The sequence below is a fragment of the Suncus etruscus genome, chromosome 9 (genome assembly GCF_024139225.1).
Source record: "Suncus etruscus isolate mSunEtr1 chromosome 9, mSunEtr1.pri.cur, whole genome shotgun sequence".
In the NCBI taxonomy this organism is placed as follows: Eukaryota; Metazoa; Chordata; class Mammalia; order Eulipotyphla; family Soricidae; genus Suncus; species Suncus etruscus.
Window position 1 is genome coordinate 30,278,579 of NC_064856.1, and position 20,641 is coordinate 30,299,219.

General features: G+C 48.0%; 2 protein-coding genes across 2 annotated transcripts in view; both read left to right on the forward strand.

The window, feature by feature from the left end:
• Positions 1-20,641, forward strand: part of SLC9A8 (solute carrier family 9 member A8) — a 101,204-nt gene that overhangs the window by 65,654 nt on the left and 14,909 nt on the right. The window contains exons 8-10 of the mRNA XM_049781369.1: positions 3,212-3,355; positions 14,083-14,221; positions 17,799-17,904. Coding sequence (XP_049637326.1) covers positions 3,212-3,355; positions 14,083-14,221; positions 17,799-17,904 — 389 coding nt within the window. The remainder of the gene's footprint in view (positions 1-3,211; positions 3,356-14,082; positions 14,222-17,798; positions 17,905-20,641) is intronic.
• LOC126019144 (OTU domain-containing protein 5-like) lies at positions 4,354-6,133 on the forward strand. Its single transcript, XM_049781340.1, has one exon. It carries the CDS (start codon positions 4,364-4,366, stop codon positions 5,645-5,647), a length of 1,284 nt encoding a protein of 427 aa, XP_049637297.1. The 5' UTR covers positions 4,354-4,363; the 3' UTR covers positions 5,648-6,133.

Consider the following 20,641-nt stretch of genomic DNA (forward strand, 5'->3'; position numbering starts at 1 on the left):
TGGAATGTCGGGATTCGAACCGCCATCTGTCCTGGATTGGCTGCATGCAAGGCAAATGGCCTACCACTGTGCTATCTCTCTAGCCCCAAACACTAATTTTGAAGCTTTTGTTATAATGTAGTTTAGATATATAAACAAGCAGGTAGTGACACATTCCTAGGCCACAAAGCTGATCTGATGTACTTTGTACATGAAAATAGAAGCCTGAGCCCCATTCACACAGAAGGAGACCCTCACAGTCTAGTCTCTTGTCTGTCCTGGGCCAGTGATCTTACCTTCACTGGTTTTTAAAGAGAGCTGGAGGGTCTGAACATGAGCTTTGCCTGGAGGAGACCTGTGTTCCGTCCCTGAGGTGCCCTGAGCATTACTTGAAGCTGTATTTGAGTACCACTGGCTATATTCCCCAAACCAAACTAAAACAGGAGTAAAAGAGAACAGTGAGTAAGGTGTTTGCCTTATAGGCACCCAATCCAGGTTCAATCCCTGGCATATCACATGGTCCTCTGAGCACTGTCAGGAGTAATTACTGAGTGCAGAGCCAGGAGTGACCCCTGACCACTGCCAGGTATGGCCCACAAAAAACTTTTTTTTTTTTTTTTTGGTTTTCGGGTCATAACTGGCTGTGCTCAGGGGTTACTCCTGGCTCTACGCTCAGAAATTGCTCCTGGTGGGCCGGAGAGATAGCATGGAGGTAGGGTGTTTACCTTTCATGCAGAAGGTCATCGGTTTGAATCCCGGCATCCCATATCGTCCCCCGTGCCTGCCAGGAGCAATTTCTGAGCATGGAGCCAGGAATAACCCCTGAGCACTGCCGGGTGTGACCCGCCCCCCCCCCAAAAAAAAAACACACAAAAAAAAATCGCTCCTGGCAGGCTTGGGGGACCATATGGGATGCCGGGATTCGAACCACAGTCCTTCTTCATGCAAGGCAAATGCTATCTCACCGGCTCCCCAAAAACATTTTTTTTCTTTTCTTTTTTTTGGTTTTTGGGTCACACCCAACGGTGCTCAGGGGTTACTCCTGGCTGTCTGCTCAGAAATAGCTCCTGGCAGGCACGGGGGACCATATGGGACACCGGGATTCGAACCAACCACCTTTGGTCCTGGATCAGCTGCTTGCAAGGCAAACGCCGCTGTGCTATCTCTCCGGGCCCCAAAAAACATTTTTTAATAAAACAGAAATTCTCCCAAAATTATTTTAAAATAGAAATTCAAGTAGCAAGGCAGCCAATGCTTCCCTGTCCCAGACCATGAATTCAGTGAGGGAACACTAGGCCAGTGTCTGACTTAGGTTTCAAGGCAGCCCTTTGGGCTGTATGTTGTCTCGTGTGGTCTAAGGGCTGCTCGTTGTTGTTGTTTTTTTAAGCCAGTTAAATTGAGCAGTAGGGGGGTTATATACCAACTTTTGTAATACTAACATTAATAAGTTCTGATAAACCACTGCCATCGGACCAGCCAGGGCTGCTCATTGTTGAGGCAGTAGGTATAAAGCCAGACCAGCCAGTTGGGGACCCATGGAATGGAAGAGAGAGAGAGAGGGAGAGGCTGTGCAGAACTACTCCTACTCCTGGCAAGTATATCCATCATTATTCACTAACTTAGGACCAACTCCTTCCCCTGGGTGTCTTCCAGCACCCTTCTATGTCATGGGGCAGAGAAATGTGTTGGCTGCTGTGGATTGAGTTGGTATCTAGGAAGTGGCAGCTGGGCAAGCAGACAGCCCTCATGGGCACTAGCAGGGAGAACCAACCATGTTAGGGGAAGCTCGGGGGTGGGGGGGTTCTACTACACTGGCTCCTAGCCCTCAGCCCCAGTGTACCCTGGAGTTCAGTACTTTATTTCTTTTTGTTTGTTTGTTTATTTTTGTTTTTGGGTCACACCCAGTGGGGCTCAGGGGTTACTCCTGGCTCTGTGCTCAGAAATCGCTCCTGGCTGGCTCAGGAGACAATATGGGATGTGGGGATTGAACCTAAGTTGGCCATGTGCAAGGAAAATGCCCTACCACTGTGCTATTGCTTCGGCCCTTCAGTACTTTTTTGTTGCAGATTTGAGTGGAATTTGGGGTAGAGCATACATGAGTAAGAGGCAAAGCAGAGATCACATGCTAGAGCTCCTAGACCACTTGGTAGAGGCCCCCAAAGCATCACACTTATGCCTGCTCTGATCAGGAAGGCCAGGAAGTCTCTAGTGGACTTAAACAAAATCTCTGTCTTTCATAGGTCCAAATACAGTCTTGATTAGTTTTCACAGTAGAAATCAGCATATTCAGAACCAGAGTGATAGCACAGCAGGAAGGTGTTTGCCTTGCACGTAGCCCAACCTAAGTGTTTCATCTTCTTCATCCCTTATGGTCCCCCAAACCTGCCAGGAGTACCCCTGAACATAGCTAGTTATGATACCCAAACAAACAAACAAAAACCAAAAGAAATTAGCATGTTCTGGAGCCATAGCATTAGTACAGTGGGTAGGACATTTGCCTTGTATACAGCTAACCTGTGTTCAATTCCCACCATTCCATAAGGTCCCATAGCCTGCCAGGAGTAATTTATGAATACCTCTGAGTGTGGCCCAAAAGCCTAAAAAAAAAAACAACCAGGGGACCAGAGAGATAGTACAGTATTAGGGCATTTGCCTTCCATGCAGCTGATCTAGGACGAATGGTGGTTCAGATCCTAGCATCCCGTATGGTCCCCCGTGCCTGCCAGGGGCGATTGCTGAGCGAAGAGCCAGGAATAAACCCTGAGTACAGCTTTTTTGGGTGTGACCTGAAAACCAAAAACCAAAAAAAAAAAAAAAAAATCAACCTGTTATAAAGCTTCCTTTAGAGACCAAAGAGATAGCATGGAGGTAGGGCATTTGCCTTGTATGCAGAAGGACGTTAGTTCAAATCACAATATCCCATATGGTCCCCGAGTAGCAAATTCTGAGCATAGAGCAGGAGTAACCCCTGAATGCTGCCAGGTGTGATCCAATAACCAAAACAAAACAAAACAAAACAAGCTCCCTTTAAAGTGGGCCCGTCATTGCCCCAACCCCCAAATATGGTACATTCTAGATGGTACAAGTATTCTGAACATACCATCTCTCTAGGTGCTCCTGCAGTGGCAGGCCTGTGCTCTCTCACTGCAGTGGCCTTACACTGCAGTATCCAAGCTGGGGGCCCAGCTGTTCAAGCACCAGAGCCCCCCTTTCCTGTCTCTTGTCTTCATAGCTTTGCTTTTGGCTCCCTCATTTCTGCCGTGGACCCAGTGGCTACCATTGCTATTTTCAACGCCCTGCATGTGGACCCTGTGCTCAATATGCTGGTGTTTGGGGAGAGCATCCTCAACGACGCCGTCTCTATTGTCCTGACCAAGTAAGTGAGCTTAGCTCTTGCGTCTCAGTGCCTGAGGATCTCTTTATTTTGTTTCTATGTAGACAAGCCAAGAAGATTATCTGGGCCTGGAGAGATAGCACAGCGGCGTTTGCCTTGCAAGCAGCCAATCCAGGACCAAAGGTGGTTGGTTCGAATCCCGGTGTCCCATATGGTCCCCCGTGCCTGCCAGGAGCTATTTCTGAGCAGACAGCCAGGAGTAACCCCTGAGCAACGCCGGGTGTGACCCAAAAACAAAACAAAACAAAAAAAAAGATTATCTGGGTTTGGGGCTGGACAGATAGCATGGAGGTAAGGCCTCTCATACAGAAGGGTGGTGGTTCAAATCCCAGCATCCCATATGGTCCCCTGAGCCTGCCAGGAGCAATTTCTGAGCATAGAGCCAGGAGTAACCCCTGAGCACTGCCGGGTGTGACCCCCCCAAAAAAAAAATAAAAAAAGAGAGATTATCTGGGTTTGGGGTAATAAGGAAAGGAGAACCAGCTTTTTAGCATCTACTTTTCCCCACCTACGTTTTAGCACCTACTTTTCCTCAAATTCTCAAGTGAGAATTTGAGCCCCAATTCTCAATCAGTGGTTGAGAAGAATGCTCCTACTAGTTGCCGCAATTGAAGATGCTGTGTAAAATTGACTTTAGAACCCATAGGTCCGGGTGGGGGAGGAGAAAGGTTGGGGCATTGATGGTGGGAAGGTTGCATTGGTGAGGGAGGGGTGTTCATTTTTTAACTGAAAGCCAACTACAAACATATTTGAAATCATGGTGCTTAAATAAAGATATGCTAAAAAGAGGGCGGCGGTGACCGAGACCGTGACACGAGCGTGGTGGGGCTCCGGCACCGGGTCTCCCCGCCTCCCCAGGGCCCGCTGCCTGGGCCCCAAGCTGCCCCCAGTTCCGTGGCAGGACCTCCGGCCTCAACCGTCTTCCCCTCCCCCGTGCGGCAGGCCGGCGACGCACTGGGTGCCGCTGCTGCGGCCGTTGGGGCAGCCGGCATGGTGGTGGGCGTAGGTGGGCCCGCGGGCGTGGGGAGTTGCTCTTCGGGCTCCGGGCGCAGCAAGCGGCGCCGCCAGTCTCCGGTGGTCGGGGCAGTCGGCGGGGCCAGTCCGCAGCATGAGGAGGTCGGTGCGGGTTACAACAGTGAGGATGAGTACGAGGCGGCGGCAGCACGCATGGAGGCCATGGACCCCGCCACCGTGGAGCAGCAGGAGCATTGGTTTGAAAAGGCCCTGAGGGACAAGAAGGGCTTCATCATCAAGCAAATGAAGGAGGACGGCGCCTGTCTTTTCCGGGCTGTAGCTGACCAGGTGTATGGAGACCAGGACATGCAAGAGGTTGTACGAAAACACTGCATGGACTATCTGATGAAGAATGCTGACTACTTCTCCAACTACATCACAGAGGACTTCTCTACCTACATCAACCGGAAGCGGAAAAACAACTGCCATGGCAACCACATTGAGATGCAAGCCATGGCAGAGATATACAACCGGCCTGTGGAAGTTTACCAGTACAGTACAGAACCCATCAACACATTCCATGGGGTCCATCAAAATGAGGATGAGCCCATTCGGGTTAGTTACCATCGGAATATTCACTATAATTCAGTGGTGAATCCCAACAAGGCTACCATTGGTGTGGGACTGGGCCTGCCATCCTTCAAACCAGGGTTTGCCGAACAGTCCCTAATGAAGAATGCCATAAAGACATCAGAGGAGTCTTGGATTGAGCAGCAGATGCTGGAAGACAAGAAGAGGGCTACAGACTGGGAAGCAACAAACGAAGCCATCGAGGAGCAGGTGGCACGGGAATCTTACTTGCAGTGGCTTCGGGATCAAGAGAAACAGGCCCATCAGGTCCGTGGCCCTAGCAAGCCACGAAAAGCCAGCGCCACATGCAGTTCTGCCACAGCAGCAGCTTCCAGTGGCCTGGAGGAGTGGACCAGCCGGTCTCCACGGCAGCGGAGCTCAGCCTCATCACCAGAGCAACCAGAACTGCCCTCTGAGCTGGGTATCAAGCCCCCTTCTCCAGGCACTGTTTTAGCTCTTGCCAAACCTCCTTCACCCTGTGCACCAGGTACAAGCAGCCAGTTCTCAGCAGGGGTTGACCGGTCCTCTTCCCCCCTTGTCTCCCCCTATCCTGCTCTGGAATGCCGGGCTCTCATTCAGCAGATGTCTCCTTCAGCCTTTGGTCTGAACGACTGGGATGATGATGAGATCGTAGCATCAGTGTTGGCAGTGTCCCAACAGGAATACCTAGACAGTATGAAGAAAAAATAAATGCACAGAGAGCCTCCTCCAGACAAGAGTTGATGGTGACCAGACACTGGAGACCCATCTCCCAAACCCCGCCTCTCTTCCCTCTGGTGCCACCCTCCCTTTCTTTGGCTTTCTTCCTTCTGCCCTCCCTTCTCTTACTCCTCCCTACTTCCTTCTGGCTGACTCACCTTCATGCCCCCCCATCACTGCCACCACCATCATGTGTCTGCACCAGCTGACATGCCCTCTTGCCCTCTGCACAGTACCATCCCTGATTCCACAGGGGACCTGGGCAAGGGTGCCGAAGGTAGGCAAGAGGCACACAGAGACAAACCAGCTGGCAGCCAAGCAGCCCTAGGAGAGAGTAAAGACTCCCCTTTCTTCCAAATTCAAAAAAAGTTTGTTATCCCAAACACAGTTTGATGCCAGAGAGGTGGAAGGAAGCAGGTGGGAAATTTGTCTTCCTAGTATCCCGAGAATGTTTGAACCTTCATTTTTTTTTAATTTTTTGCGTTTTCTAAATATACTTTTATTTTACAAAACCAAAAAAAATATTATTACCTACAAAAAATAAATAAAATTAAGTAAAAATATAAAAAGAACCCATAGGTCCTTGGGTCCAGAGCAAGAGTATAGCATACCTTGGATGCAGCCAATCCACATTCAATCCTTGGAACCACATATATAGTCCCTCAAGCACTGTCAAGCGTAACTCCTGAGTGCAGAGCCAAGAGTAAGCCTTGCCGGCTTGCCAGTGCTAGCCTAGGACAGACCGCAGTTCGATCCCCCGGTGTCCCATATGGTCCCCCAAGCCAGGAGAGACTTCTGAGCGCATAGCCAGGAGTAACCCCTGAGCATCACTGGGTGTGGCCCAAAAACCAAAAAAAAAAAAAAAAAAGCAAAAACCAAGAGTAATCCCTGATTACAACTGATGTGACCCAAAAACACACACAAAAAAGTAGGACTAAAGAGAAAGCCCGTCGTCCCACCAAGAAACACGGGGGGGGGGGGGGAATAGTCAGTGCTCAGCAAGTAGCCCTAGCCCCATTCACTAGCACTGCTAAATATGGCTCAGATGCAAATAAAAAAATCACAAAATGTCAAGAAAATATCAAATTAATTTGAAGAAACACAAAAAGAAAAAAGAGAAAATTAATCCAAGCTGCTGTCATATGCATTTCTTTGTTTATGTTTTGGTTTTGGTTTTGGTTTCTAGGCCACACCCGTTGACGCTCAGGGGTTACTCCTGGCTATGCACTCAGAATTCGCTCTACTGGCTTGGGGGACCTTATGGGATGCCAGAGGATCGAACAGCAGTCCGTCCCAGGCTAGAGCTTGTGAGGCAAACATCTTACCTCTAGCGCTACCACTTCGGCCCCCTTGTTTTTGGTTTTTTTGGGATGTCCATACCCAGTGACGCTCAAGGGTTACTCCTGGGTATGCACTCAGAAATCGCTCCTAGCTTGGGGGACCACATGGGACTCCGGGGGATCGAACACCTTACCACTGCACTACCGCTCCAGACCCTGTTATACACCATTTCTGAGGGGGGAATATATCCTTGACCTCAATCCTCGGTGCAGTTCACTAGAAGCAAGGAGGAATCTAAACAGTTTAGCTGAAGGAATTAGAAAACATGCAGCTGGGGGCCGGGCGGTGGCGCTAAAGGTAAGGTGTCTGCCTTGCCAGCACTAGCCTAGGACAGACCCGGTGTCCCATATGGTCCCCCAAGCCAGGAGCGACTTCTGAGCGCATAGCCAGGAGTAACCCTGAGCGTCAAACGGGTGTGGCCCAAAAACCAAAAAAAAAAAAAGAAAACATGCAGCTGGTCAGAGCAAGTGGAGCAGAGCCCCTGACAGGGCAACGCAGACAAAATGAAAAGCCTTTTCAGGGCTAGTCTGTTCTTTGAGACTAGAATGTCTGTGATGGCCCACTTCCTGGGCACCTGGCTCCAGGAGCCCTTTGCTCAGCATCTCTATGGAGAGTTTTCTTTTATTATTTCTAGGAGGCTAGAAATAATAGCAACTCTTGAGTCCCACCTGCAGTGCCCTTTCCTACCAAAATAAAATTCTCAGGCTGCAATGACAGGAAATTTTACAATGCAGAGTCCAATTTGGGGAGTCAGGCCAAAATGGGTTCAAGTACAGACTATGTCCGTCCTGACTGTGGGGCTCAGGCCAGCTCTTTCTCACTTCCCTGAGCATTCAAGGCCCCGTACAGGTTGTGTTCAGAGCCAGAAGTTGTTCTTCCATGATTTTTGGAAATTTAATGAAATTATTTTTAGCTTTGGTATGTTACTATGACAATTAAATCTTGCAATAATTGCTTTAGAGGAAATCTTTTATTCTCTCCCACTTGGGGAAAATAAAAAGGGGCCTCCAAGGCAATGTTGTGTGATTCCTTTTTTTTTTTTTTTAGGTTTTTGGGCCACACTGACAGCACTCAGGTTACTCCTGACTCTGGGCTCAGAAATCACTCCTGGGAGCTGGAGTGGTGGCGCAAGCAGTAGGGCATTTGCCTTGCACATGCTAACCTAGGACAGACCATGGTTCGATCCCCCGGCATCCCGTATGGTCCCCCAATCCAGGAGCGATTTGTGAGCACATAGCCAAGAGTAACCCCTGAGCATCATCAGGTGTGCCCACCCCCTGCAAAAAGAAAGAAAGAAAGAGAGAGAGAGAGAAAGAAAGAAAGAAAGAAAGAAAGAAAGAAAGAAAGAAAGAAAGAAAGAAAGAAAGAAAGAAGAAAAGAAGGAAGAAAGAAAGAAAGAAAAAGAAAGAAGAAGAAGAAGAAAGAGAGAAAGATAAAGAGAAAGAGAGAAAGGAAGAGAGAGAAGAGAGGAGAGAGAAAAGAAAGAAAGAAAGAAAGAAAGAAAGAAAGAAAGAAAGAAAGAAAAGAAAGAAAGAAAGAAAGAAGAAAAGAAAGAAAGAAAAAAAAAGAAAGAGAAGAGAAAGAAAGAAAGAAAGAGAAGAGAAGAGAGAGAGAAAGAAAGAGAGAGAGTAAAAGAAAGAAAGAAGGAAAGAAGTAAAGAAAGAAAGAAAGAAAGAAAGAAAGAAAGAAAGAAAGAGTAAGAAAGAAAGAAAGATAATAAAGAAAGAAAAAGAAAGAAAGAAGAAAGAAAGAAAGAGAAAGGAAGAAGAAGAAGAAGGAAGGAGGGAGGAAGGAAGGAAGGAGGGAGGAAGGAAGGAAGGGAAGGAGGAAGAAGGAAGGAAGGAAGGAAGAAGGATGAAGGAAGGAAGGAAGGAAGAAATTACTCCTGGCAGGTTCGGGGGACCATATAGGATGCCAGAAACTGAACCTAGGATGGCCACATGCAAAGCAAACGCCCTCCCCACTGTGCTATCACTCTGGCTAGTATTCTGTGATACTTTTAGGGTTAAGCACCACAACTTGAATTGGGTAGAAAGTTAATAGGCTAAAAAGTGTGGGCTACATCCTAGATCTGCTGCCAACCCAGGCTGTGGCCCTCTACCCCAGTTACTGTCAGTGCATAAGGGGGAAGCAGTGGTGCAGCTGGGCCCCAGGCCCAGCGACTGGGTAGTGGCCTGCAGGAGGCTGGGGTCTCAGCCTTGCAAACCTCTTTCCCACCAGGACCCCTATTAGGTACCCAAGTTAGGTGTTAGTCTGTGAGATACTGAGGAAAAGGGGAGGAGGTAATTGTGTGTTCGGTGAGTCTGGATAATGTTTGATTTTTGGGGTCACACCTGGCAGTGCTCAAGGGCTACTTCCAGCTCTGTGTTCAATGGTTTCTCCTGGATGTCTCCAGAAACCATGTGACATTGGGGATCAAACCCAGGGCTCCCATGTGCAAGGATGTACTCCAGCCTTTTGAGCCCTCCAAGATTTTTTTGAAAAATAATTGCAGAAATGTTTTCCTTTTGTAGAATTTCTTAGGATCTTATTTTTGTTTTCTTGGATGATGCATGATTACAAAGGGCCTCCTAAGGTCATTAGGCCCAGCTTTCCTATTTATAGTAACCCATTTTATAGCATATCAACTCATGAGTAAATGTCACTATTGAGGTTTTGGGGGTTGCACTTATGGTTCAGCAAGATGTTGTGTGTCTGATTGGGTGTGAAGCTCTGCCTTTGATCCTGACCACTTCACAATGGAGCAGGTAGACACAGGATACAAGACCGTGGGTGTTGGGGGCCGGAGAAATAGCATGGAGGTAAGGCGTTAGCCTTTCATGCAGAAGGTCATCGATTCGAATCTCAGCGTCCCATATGGTCCTCCGAGCCTGCCAGGAGCGATTTCTGAGCATGAAGCCAGGAGTAACCCCTGAGCGCTGCCAAGTGTGATCCAAAAACCGAAGAAAAAAAAAAAAAAAGACCGTGGGTGCTAGGAGAGCTGTCCCTAAGTGGGGAAGGTGTACCAGGGGAGTGACACGGGCCTGGGATCTCAGAAACAAAGTGAATGATGCCCTCTGATGGTGCCTATGCCAGGGAGGGGGAGTGGGAGGAAGGAACGGGAGTCAGTGGGGGCTGTTGATGCACTCCAGAGGAGGGAAAGGAAAAAGGGAGTGGGAAGAAGGTGGAAGAAGGGAGAGAAGTGGATGGATTTGAATGATAGAAAGTAGAATCAGCACAGAGGGCTTCATAAAAATCCATTTTGATAGTATAATGAACTCAATGACTTCTGACACTTTATTTTGTTCTATCACTGTGAAAAAGTTCTTTTCATTTCTGACACTTCCAAAATCTACCCTTCAGCTTGCACTAGTGACATTTCCCTCAGTGCCTTCTACTTGAACTCCATGCCAGAGCTTCAGTGTTAGGTTTGAGCACATACATGACACAACCACACTCATGTACACATGACGCAAACACATATGCACACTGCACACCCACGTATGCACACCACCCACACGTGCATACACGCACAATACAGATACATGGCATACCCACACACATACACTGCACACAAAAATAGAACAGTTGGCATTCCTACACACATACACATGGAACACACCTGCACCCTCACACATGCATACACATGGTACACACATGGCATGCCTGTACCCAAGCTGAACCTAGTACAGCATTAAGGCACTTGCTACTCCAGGGGCCTTTGCTCCAAGAACAGGTGTAGCTCCAACCCCTCCAAACAAAACCACAAAAGGTTTTTTTACATTCTACTGCTTACCTGGGACCATTATCCTGTCTCTTTTCACTGTTCCCACCTTCACTGACATGCATCACTTCTTGTTTTTTCTAACTCTCCCCCATATGTGCCCACCATGCATCACTTCCTGTCTCATCTCACTGTCTCCTACCTGGGTCCACTGTTCATCACTTCCTGTCTCTCCTCACTGTTTCCACCTGTGGCTGCCATGCATTACTTCCTGTCTCTCCTCACTGTACCCACATGTGCCCACTGTGCATCACTTCCTATCTGCCACTGTTCCCACCTGTGCCACCATGCATAACTTCCTGTCCATCACTATTCCTATCTGCACTTGCCATGCAGCACTTCCTATCTCTTCTCACTATCCCCCACATGTGCCTGTTTGTCATTGTTCCCACCTGTGCTCGAGGTATATCATGTCCTTTTCTGTCATTCCCACCTGTGCCTGCCATGCATCATTTCCTGTCTGTTACTGTTCCCCACCTGTGCCAACTATACCTCAAACTGCCTGGGCTGGAAGAGCCCCCAATGCTCAGCTCTGGGTCTCCTCTGCTTTCCTCCTGCCTGCTTCTTCAGTTCACTGGCTTTCTCTACTGCATGGATTTCAGACCTTGTGTACTCAAAGACTTCCTTTCACTCCCTGATGTGGATGCAATATCATTCCACCCTCACTGTTAACACATCTTTCCTCCTCCTTGTTCCTGGCTCCTATAAAGTATGGGTTTTGTGAGGAGGGTTGTGGTTATGCTCTCATCTCTGAGCCCCACCCCAAAACTAGGAGAACAAGTGAAAAATAGCTTCCTTAAATGAGTGAATGAGGGAACAAATAAATCAGAATTTAGGAAGAAAAAATTTTTGAGTCAAATTTTTTTGGCCACACCCAAAGGCCACAGCACTCAGGAGTTACTTCTGTTTTTTTTTGTTTTTTTTTTTTTTTTTGGTTTTTGGGGGGAGGGTCACACCCGGTGGCACTCAGGGGTTACTCCTGGCTCTGAGCTCAGAAATCGCTCCTGGCAGGCTTGGGGGACCATATGGGATGCCAGGAATAGAACTCAGGTCTGACCTGGGTTGGCCATATTCAAGGCAAATGCCCTACCGAAGTACTATCTCTCTAGCTCCTGCTTCTGGATCTGTGCTCAGAAATTACTCCTGGAAGACTCAGGGTATGCAAGGCAAACACCCATTTTTTTTTTTTTTTGGTTTTTGGGTCACACCCGGCAGTGCTCAGGGGTTACTCCTGGCTGTCTGCTCAGAAATAGCTCCTGGCAGGCACAGGGGACCATATGGGACACCGGGATTTGAACCAACCACCTTTGGTCCTGAATCGGCTGCTTGCAAGGCAAATGCCGCTGTGCTATCTCTCCGGGCCCAAACACCCATTTTTTTGGTTTGTAAATGAATGTCTTGTAACTTTTTTGTAACCTATTGGGGGGCAGTAGTTTTTTTTTAACTTTATTATTTTATTGATTGATTGGATTTTGGGCCACACCCAGCAGTGCTCAGGGGTTACTCCTGGCTCTGCACTCAGAAATTGCCCCTGGCAGGCTGGGGGACTTCTGGGATGCCAGGAATTGAACTAAGTCACTCCTGGGTCAGCTGCATGCAAGGCAAATGCCATACCGCTTGCTATCTCTCTCTGGCCCTGTGGGGGGAGTAGTTTTTTTTTGTTTTGTTTGTTTGTTTTGTTTTTGGATCACACCCAGCAGCACTCAGGGGTTACTCCTGGCTTTACACTCAGAAATCGCCCCCGGCAGGTTCGGGGGACCATATGGGATGCCAGGATTCGAACCACCATCTTTTTGCATGCAAGGCAAATGCCTTACTACTGTGCTATCTCTCCAGCCCAGAGTAGTTGTTTTTTTTTTTTAATTACCTTATTTAAGCACTGGTTTACAGAGTTGTTCATAATACAGTTTCAGGTATTCCATGTTCTAACACCAATCCCATCACCAGTGTGATCTTCTCTCTGGTAGTTTCCCAGTTTCCCATCCCCCAAAGCCTGCCCCCTTAAATATAAAATAATTTATATATTGTTGTGTATGTAAACATTTTGTGGGATTATTATGTTACTGACCCTACCCTGATTGGTGATTGTGCCCTACACTAGGGTGTGTCCTGGCATTCTGTCCCCACCCTAGAGTGGTACCTGATTCTGATTCCACCATTGGGTGGTACCTGATTCTGGGGGATAAAAGCAAGGGTCTGTGGAAGGCGAGGGGCTTTTGGCTGGAACTGATGCTGAGGCTTTGGGCTTCAGTCTTGTCCTCCGAATAAAGCTGAATTTTCACAAGCCTGACTGCTAGCCTTTTACCGGCCACTTCACCTCAGGACCACCGGCTGAACAGGGTGGCAGATGCGTGCTCCGAGCTGGAGGGGAAAGACCTCATCCTCCATCCCTCCATCAGTCAACCTCTTCAGGGGCTGACTTGCAACAATATATGTATATCAAGCAATGTAAAATAACTTATATTACATTGTTTCTTATAACAAATGGTAATGACATATTAAAAAAAAAAACAGTGAGGGGGCCTGAGAGATAGCACAGCGGTAAGGCATTTGCCTTGCAAGCAGCTGATCCAGGATTGACAGTGGTTCAAATCCTGGCATCCCATATAGTTCCCACCCCCCCAATGGCTGCCAGGAGTGATTTCTGAGTGCAGAGCCAGAAGTAACCCCTGAGCGCCACCAGGTGTGACCCTCCCCCCCCAAAAAAAAAAAACTTAAGTGAAAGAAAATTTGAGAAAATTGTTATATCTCACAGTAGGGTCATTACGTCATTGTCTCAGGGTTTACTAAACTGTTTGTTGCTAGTCGAGCCTTCTGTGTTGTTTTTATTTATGGAGCTTATGTAGCGTCTATGCTACTTTGTCCATCTAATTTGCCATGTTCCTACTCAGGTGATGGTATTGAGCAATTTGGACAGGATTGGAGGCTGGGCCAGTGGGCAGACACAGTAGTGACTATGGCTGCCAGGATTTCCAGAAGTACTGGGGATGTAGGCCTCCCAACCCCACTCTGAAAACACTCCAGAGTTTTCAGCTCCAAAACTGTTATACCTGATACCTGGAGTGTTTGTCAATTTAATATCTCTGCAGAGATTAGTCATAAAACAATGAAGTTGGGCCATTGGTTTGGCAGTAACAGTGAGGTCTGGTTGCTGCTACCAAGGCTTTAGCAGAGCGGGGAGTTGGCTTGCCCCCCTTCTGGGAGTCTTCAGCTGGATAACTGGCATACCCAGGAATTTTAGTGGCTTGTCTTGCATCTCTCTGAGAATAGTGTGTCTCTGCAACCTTTTAATTTCTTTTTGTGTTTTTTTTTCATCTCCTAGCACAGCTGAAGGTTTAACAAGAAAAAATATGTCGGATGTCAGTGGGTGGCAAACTTTTCTGCAAGCCCTGGGCTACTTCCTCAAGATGTTCTTCGGCTCTGCTGCACTGGGCACACTCACGGGCCTCATCTCTGCCCTCATATCCTCCTCCCTATACGGACTCGGCCCCTGATGAGAAGGAACTCCTGGCCCTTAAAGGGTCGAATCCCATCCAAGGTTTAGTTTGAAAGATGGTTCTTGGGGCCTGAGAGATAGCATGGATGTAAGGCGTTTGCCTTTCATGCAGAAGGTTATTGGTTTGAATCCTGGCATACCATATGGTCCCCCAAGCCTGCCAGGAGCGATTTCTGAGCATGGAACCAGGAGTAACCCCTGAGCGCTGCCAAGTGTGACCAAAAAAAAAAAACAAAAAACAAACAAACAAAAAAAGAGGGGCCGGAGAGATAGCATAGAGGTAAAGCATTTGCCTTGCATGCAGAAGGACGGTGGTTCAAACCCCAGCATCCCATATGGTTCTTTGAGCCTGCCAGGAGCGATTTCTGAGCAGAGAGCCAGGAGTAACCCCAGAGCTGCCAGGTGTGACCCAAAAACCAAAAAGAAAAGATGGAGCCTGAGAGCTAGCACAGCAGTTTTGCCTTGCAAGCAGCCATCTAGGACCCAAGATCGTTGGTTCGAATCCTGGCGTCCCATATGGTCCCCCGTGCCTGCCAGGAGCTATTTCTGAGCAGATAGCCAGGGGTAACCTCTGAGCACCGCCGGGTGTGGGCTCCCCCCCCAAAAAAAAAAAAAAAAAACAAAAACAAAAATAGAAAAGAAAAGAAAGAAAGATGGTTTTTATGCGTAGTTTTGTTTATAAGGACTTAAATATTTTTAATTAATTGATTTTATTTTACTTTTGTTTGTTTGTTTTTTTTTGGGTCACAACGGTGACGGCCAGGGATTACTCCTGGCTATATGCTCAGAAATCGCTCCTGGTTTGGAGAACCATGTAGGACGGTGGGGGATCGAACCGCGGTCCGTCCTAGGCTAGATGCTTTACGACCTGCGCTACTGCTCTGGCCCCAAATTTATTTTTATTCTATATTTTTTTAGTTTTTGGAGGAGCACACCGGGCAGTGCTCAAGGCTTACTTCTGGCTCTGTGCTCAGAGGTCTCTCCTAGTGGTGCTTCATGGACCCTATACAGTGCCAGGGATCAAACCGGACTCAGCCACATGCAAGCAAGTGCCTTAATCCCTGTATTATCTGTCCTGTCAGAGATTAACATGTGAAATTTTGGTAGTGGTAGTATGGCAAGTAGGGCTCTTGCCTTGTAAGCAGGCAACTTAGATGGATTCCCCGGTATCCAATATGGTCCTCCTGATTATTTCCAGGAGTGATTCCCTAGTACAGAGCAAGGAGTATCACTGACTGCCCTCCCCCAAGAAAAGACTCAAAATAAAAAGCAGTGAATTTGTACTTGGTACTGCAAACCCAGCTCACTGGGTATTGCTGGAAAGTGGCCACTCTTGAGGAGGCCTCCTTACCTACCCCCCCAAAACTGTGTATACTAAACCAAGAAGGTGACTGAGAAGGCTAAGATCTGCTAGGTTTAATCCCTGACCCTACATGATTTCCAGAGAACAAACCAAGAATAGCTGTTTGTGGCCCCCAAATGACAACAATATTGCTGGTGTCAGCTCTGATTTTGGGGTTCTGGGAGTTTGAATACCATACAATGCTCTTCTTACTATATAATCTGGAAGTGTCATTTTCTTTAAAGAGGCCAAACTGAGCCCATCTTTGCCCTTCTGAAAATGTTTTTCCAGAAGTACTAGAAAAAGATTCCAGGGTCAGCTCCAGCTGATATATTTGCACTGGTTCTGTGGTTTAACTACCCAAAGCTTTCCCAAGCAGAAAAGACAGAGGCATATTGGTGCAGCTAGCAGCACCTCATTGCTCTGAAAAATTTATCCTGCTTACAACAGGCCTTGGCACAGACTCCATCCACCACTTGAGCCCAGACTCAGCCACCAGTCACCTGCTCTCGTTCCCAACAGCTGCTTTCCCTGTGGCTGGAAGAACCTCTTGCCAGAGACATGCATGTACCCTGCCATCCTGTTGAGTGTCCCTTTGTTCCTTGATCCCAGAGTCTTAGGCACATTGAATTGGCTGACATCATCTGAGTACACCATTGAACAGCACAGGGAAGGAAACACTCATCCACTAAAGTTTTCCCTCCTCATTAATCCTTTTCAAAAAAAAGAAAAAATGGGGGTCGGAGAGATAGCACAGAGGTAGGGCATTTTCCTTGCATGCAGAAGAATGGTGGTTTGAATTCCGGCATCCCATATGGTCCCCTGAGCCTGCTAGAAGCGATTTCTGAGCATAGAGCCAGGAGTAACCCCTGAGCTTGCTGGGTGTGACCAAAACAAAACAGAAAGAGAAAGAGAGAGAGAGAGAGAGAGAGAGAGAGAGAGAGAGAGAAGGAAGGAAGGAAGGAAGGAAGGAAGGAAGGAAGGAAGGAGGGAGGGAGGGAGGGAGGGAGGGAGGGAGGGAGGGAGGGAGGGAGGGAGGAAGGAAGGAAGGAAGGAAGGAAGGAAGGAAGGAAGGAAGGAAGGAAGGAAGGAAGGAAGGAAGGAAGGAAAAGAAAGAAAAAAGCATGGTATGGCATTCAAACTCCCAGACCCCAGAAAGAAAGAAAAGAAAAGGAAAGAAAGGGAAACTACATCCCCTGGGATGAAGCTGAGTCAACTGGAGTTCAGGGGCCACTCCCAGGCATGAGTGAATCCCAGGAGCCTAAAACTCCTAAACCCAGGAAGGACATTCTAGTGGGCAGTGAGTGAATCCTAACATTCTGACAGTCCCACTTGTGATCTCAGGCAGGGTTTGTAGAAGAGAAGGAAGAGGAGGCCAGTGCCCTGGCCATGTGAACCCCAAAATTCCCCAACCCCAAGTTAGTGGGAGCAAATGCACTGGCTTAGGATGATTTCTGTTTGTGATTGATTTCTTGTTTGTGAGCCATTGCTATTTTAGTTTTTTTTGCTTTTTTGTTTTTGTTTTTTTTTTTGTTTTTGGGCCACACCCGGCATTGCTCAGGGGTTACTCCTGGCTGTCTGCTCAGAAATAGCTCCTGGCAGGCACGGGGGACCATATGGGACACCGGGATTCGAACCAACCACCTTTGGTCCTGGATCAGCTGCTTGCAAGACAAACACCGCTGTGCTATCTCTCCGGGCCCTCAGGATTCTTTTTTTTTTTTTGGTTTTTGGGCCACACCCGGCGGTGCTCAGGGGTTACTCCTGGGACCATATCGGACACCGGGATTCGAACCAACCACCTTTGGTCCTGGATCGGCTGCTTGCAAGGCAAACGCCGCTGTGCTATCTCTCCGGGCCCGGTATTTGGCACTCAGTGCTGTCTCAGCATCCCTGTTCTTTTTTTGCTAGGGGGTACGGTTTGTTGGAGCGACACCTGGTGGTTCTTGAGGGCCACTCCCAGCCCCGTGTTTGGAAATTGAACTGAGCCAGCCTTGTGCTAGTAACACCCCATTATTAACTCCTGTCCTGTATCACCAGCCTCTGTTTCCTCAAAACAAGGATATATCATGAGAAATTTTCAATGTTTGCCTCGGGCCAATCTGGATCTCTGCTACCCAGAATTGCACTGTATCCGTGACTTCACACGGTCTTCTGTTAACAGCCCCTCAGTTCTGTTTCCTTAATGACTGTCATTTACGTGCTGAAGCACATTGACCTCCGGAAAACGCCCTCTCTGGAGTTTGGCATGATGATCATCTTTGCCTACCTCCCTTATGGGCTGGCAGAAGGAATCTCCCTCTCTGGTGAGTAGCAGCAAGGGAAGCAGCAAACGCTCTGCCCGAAATGATGCTAACTCACCTTCTATCACTTCGATGTGTCTCTGTGAAGGAGACTTCTGGGCTCGGGAATCTGTACAGGCTTTCCAACCTGTAGCAGAGACTCAAACACCCCCTTTTCTCATGTAGTTTCTGGGGATGAGGCCAACCTGGCATTCTGTGTCCACTGTAGGTGGAATGTGCAGGCAGGTGCTTCCTCCTGTGATTATGGAAGCCTGGCATGACCACAGACTTTGGCATCTGAGACTGAAACTTCACATTTTAGACCTCTCAGGGTATAACTAGGACACTTAACATGGATAAGTGTCCGGGGATGCAGTGCTGGGTCTGAAAGTGGGTTTGACTTGGTCAGAAACAGCCACATGTAGCCTGTGTGAGGTCCCCTCTTGCATGCAGACATCGTGTTGGAGCACTCACCTCACTCAATCTATGTTTGAGCACTCAGTCCCTCACAGCTGGAAGGTATTTTCATGTGGTTCTTTCTATATGTTCCATGTTTATGGAGCCTTCTGGGTTTATAGCTTATGTGTTCTTAACTTCCATCAAATTTGGTAAATCCTTTAAATTCTTACCCTTTTTAAGAAATTCATGGCGGGGAGCAGTAGTACAGCAATGGGGCATTTGCCTTGCATGTGGACAACCTAGACAGACCTAGGTTTGATCCCTGTCATCCCATATGGTCCCCCTAGCTTGCCAGGAGTGATTTCTAAGTGCAGAGCCAGGAGTAACCCCTGAGCACTGCCACTGCCTGGTGTGACCCAAAAAGAAAAGAAAATCATTGGGGGAAGGATGGCTGGGCCACACCTACCAGTCCTCAGGGCTTACTCCTGGCTCTGTGCTCAAAGATCACTCCTGATGGAGCTCAGGGGACCCTGTGGGGGTGTCAGGGATTGAATCTAGGTTAGCTTTGTGCAAGGTGAGCACCCTATCTGCTGTTGTACTATCTCTCTGATTCTAATTTGTGTGTGTGTGTGTGTGTGTGTGTGTGTGTGTGTGTGTGTGTGTGTGTGTGTGTGTGTGTTTTGGTTTGGGAGCCACACTTAGCAGTGCTCAGGGGTTACTCCTGGCTCATTCCTGGCAGGCTTGGAGGACTATATAAGGGCCAGGGATTGAACCCATATTGGCTGTATTCAAGGCAAGCACCCCCACCCCCCAAACCATTCTGTTACTTTGTCCTGTCCATTGTGTTTCATTCCTGATCTGTGTCCTGTGCATCTATCCCTCTGCCAGTTTTTAGCTTTTCTTTTATCTCCTCTTCAGGTTCAGTCCTGAGCATATTCATAGCATTTCTGTTCTGTGTCCGCTTTTCCACCATCTCTCAGATTGCTTCTATTGATGACTTTTCCTTGTTTCTGCATCATTTTTTCCTGCTCTTAGCTTGCCAGGGTGGTGGTGGTGGGGGTTCTTGTTGAGACATCAGGGCCATGAACTCAGGGGCTCTGTCAGTAGACTGTAACTACATGCCAGTGTAAAGCAGGATTCCTTCCACCCCACAGTGAAGATACTAGGAGCTCTTTGAGCCATTTGAGACTGACTGTCGCCTGGTCCAAAGGGCAGGTCCAGAGTCACAGTAAGAACATAGGGTACCCCAGAACTAAGGGGCTCCTCTGCTACTAACAACAGATTCTTCCAGGCAGCCATGCTGCCCTGCTTTAGGAGCAGCCTGTCTGTTCACTTGGGATCTCTCCTTCCATTGTTGGGTTAGTGCAGATTTGAGCATGACCTGGGCCAGAGATGCCAGAGCTCTCTTTGAGGGCACCACGTCTTCTGTCTGTGGGGTCAGCTGGGAACCCTGTGCCCAGAGGCCGCAGGAGGGAGCAACTCAGGGAGGATAGGGGAAGTTCTGTCCACTCTCTATTCCAGGTTTTTCACTCCTACTTTGCAGAGAAAGTGCAGAGCCCTATGGCTCAGAATCCTCCTCCCTCAGCCAAAAAAAGAGACCAGGTGAGGGTCTGGAAGATAGAGCAATGTGGGTGTGGAAGGCATTTGCCTCGCATGCAGACAACCCAGATCCCTGGAGCCCACCAGGAGTGATCCCTGAGTGCAGTCGGAAGTTAGTTCTGGATATCACAAGGTGTGGCCCACAAAAACAACTAAATTGCTTGTTGTCCCAATGTTTCTTTGCTTGCTCGTTTCCACACTGAAGAAGCTGGTGTTCTCTTTTGAACATGTACCTCTCACCTCTCTCCCCTCTTCTCCTCATCTTCCTAAAGTTTCAGTAAAAACTTCCTGTCTTTTTTTTTTCTGGCCACACCCAATAGTACTCATGGGTTACTTCTGGCTTTGCTCTCAGAATTTATCCTGTCAGTTTTGGGGTATCATATGAGATTGAATCCAGGTTGGCCATGTGCAAGGCAAATGCCCTACCCACTGTGTTATTTCTCTGACTCCCAGTAAAAACTTTCTTGTTCACAAATAATAAAAATAAAAAAATGGATTTGAGCCGTTGCAGCAGAGCCCTTGCAGTGCTTATCCCCAAGCACCAGCAGGGGTCCTGTGCATAGAGCTTGGAGTAACCTTGGAGAATTGACAAGTATGACCCCAAGCCCCAAATAAATAAATGAATAAAAGGGATTTACTCAGTCCAGTGGACTGAGCACATACTTACTGCACTCAGGGCTTCCAGGTTCAATCCCTGACAGTACATGGTCCCTAAGCACTGCCAGGAGTAGCCCCAAGCACTTAACAAGGAATAATCATGAGC

Excerpts from the sequence above, each read along its gene's own strand:
- LOC126019144 (XM_049781340.1), top strand. The coding sequence starts at position 4,364 with ATGGTGGTGGGCGTAGGTGGGCCCGCGGGCGTGGGGAGTTGCTCTTCG.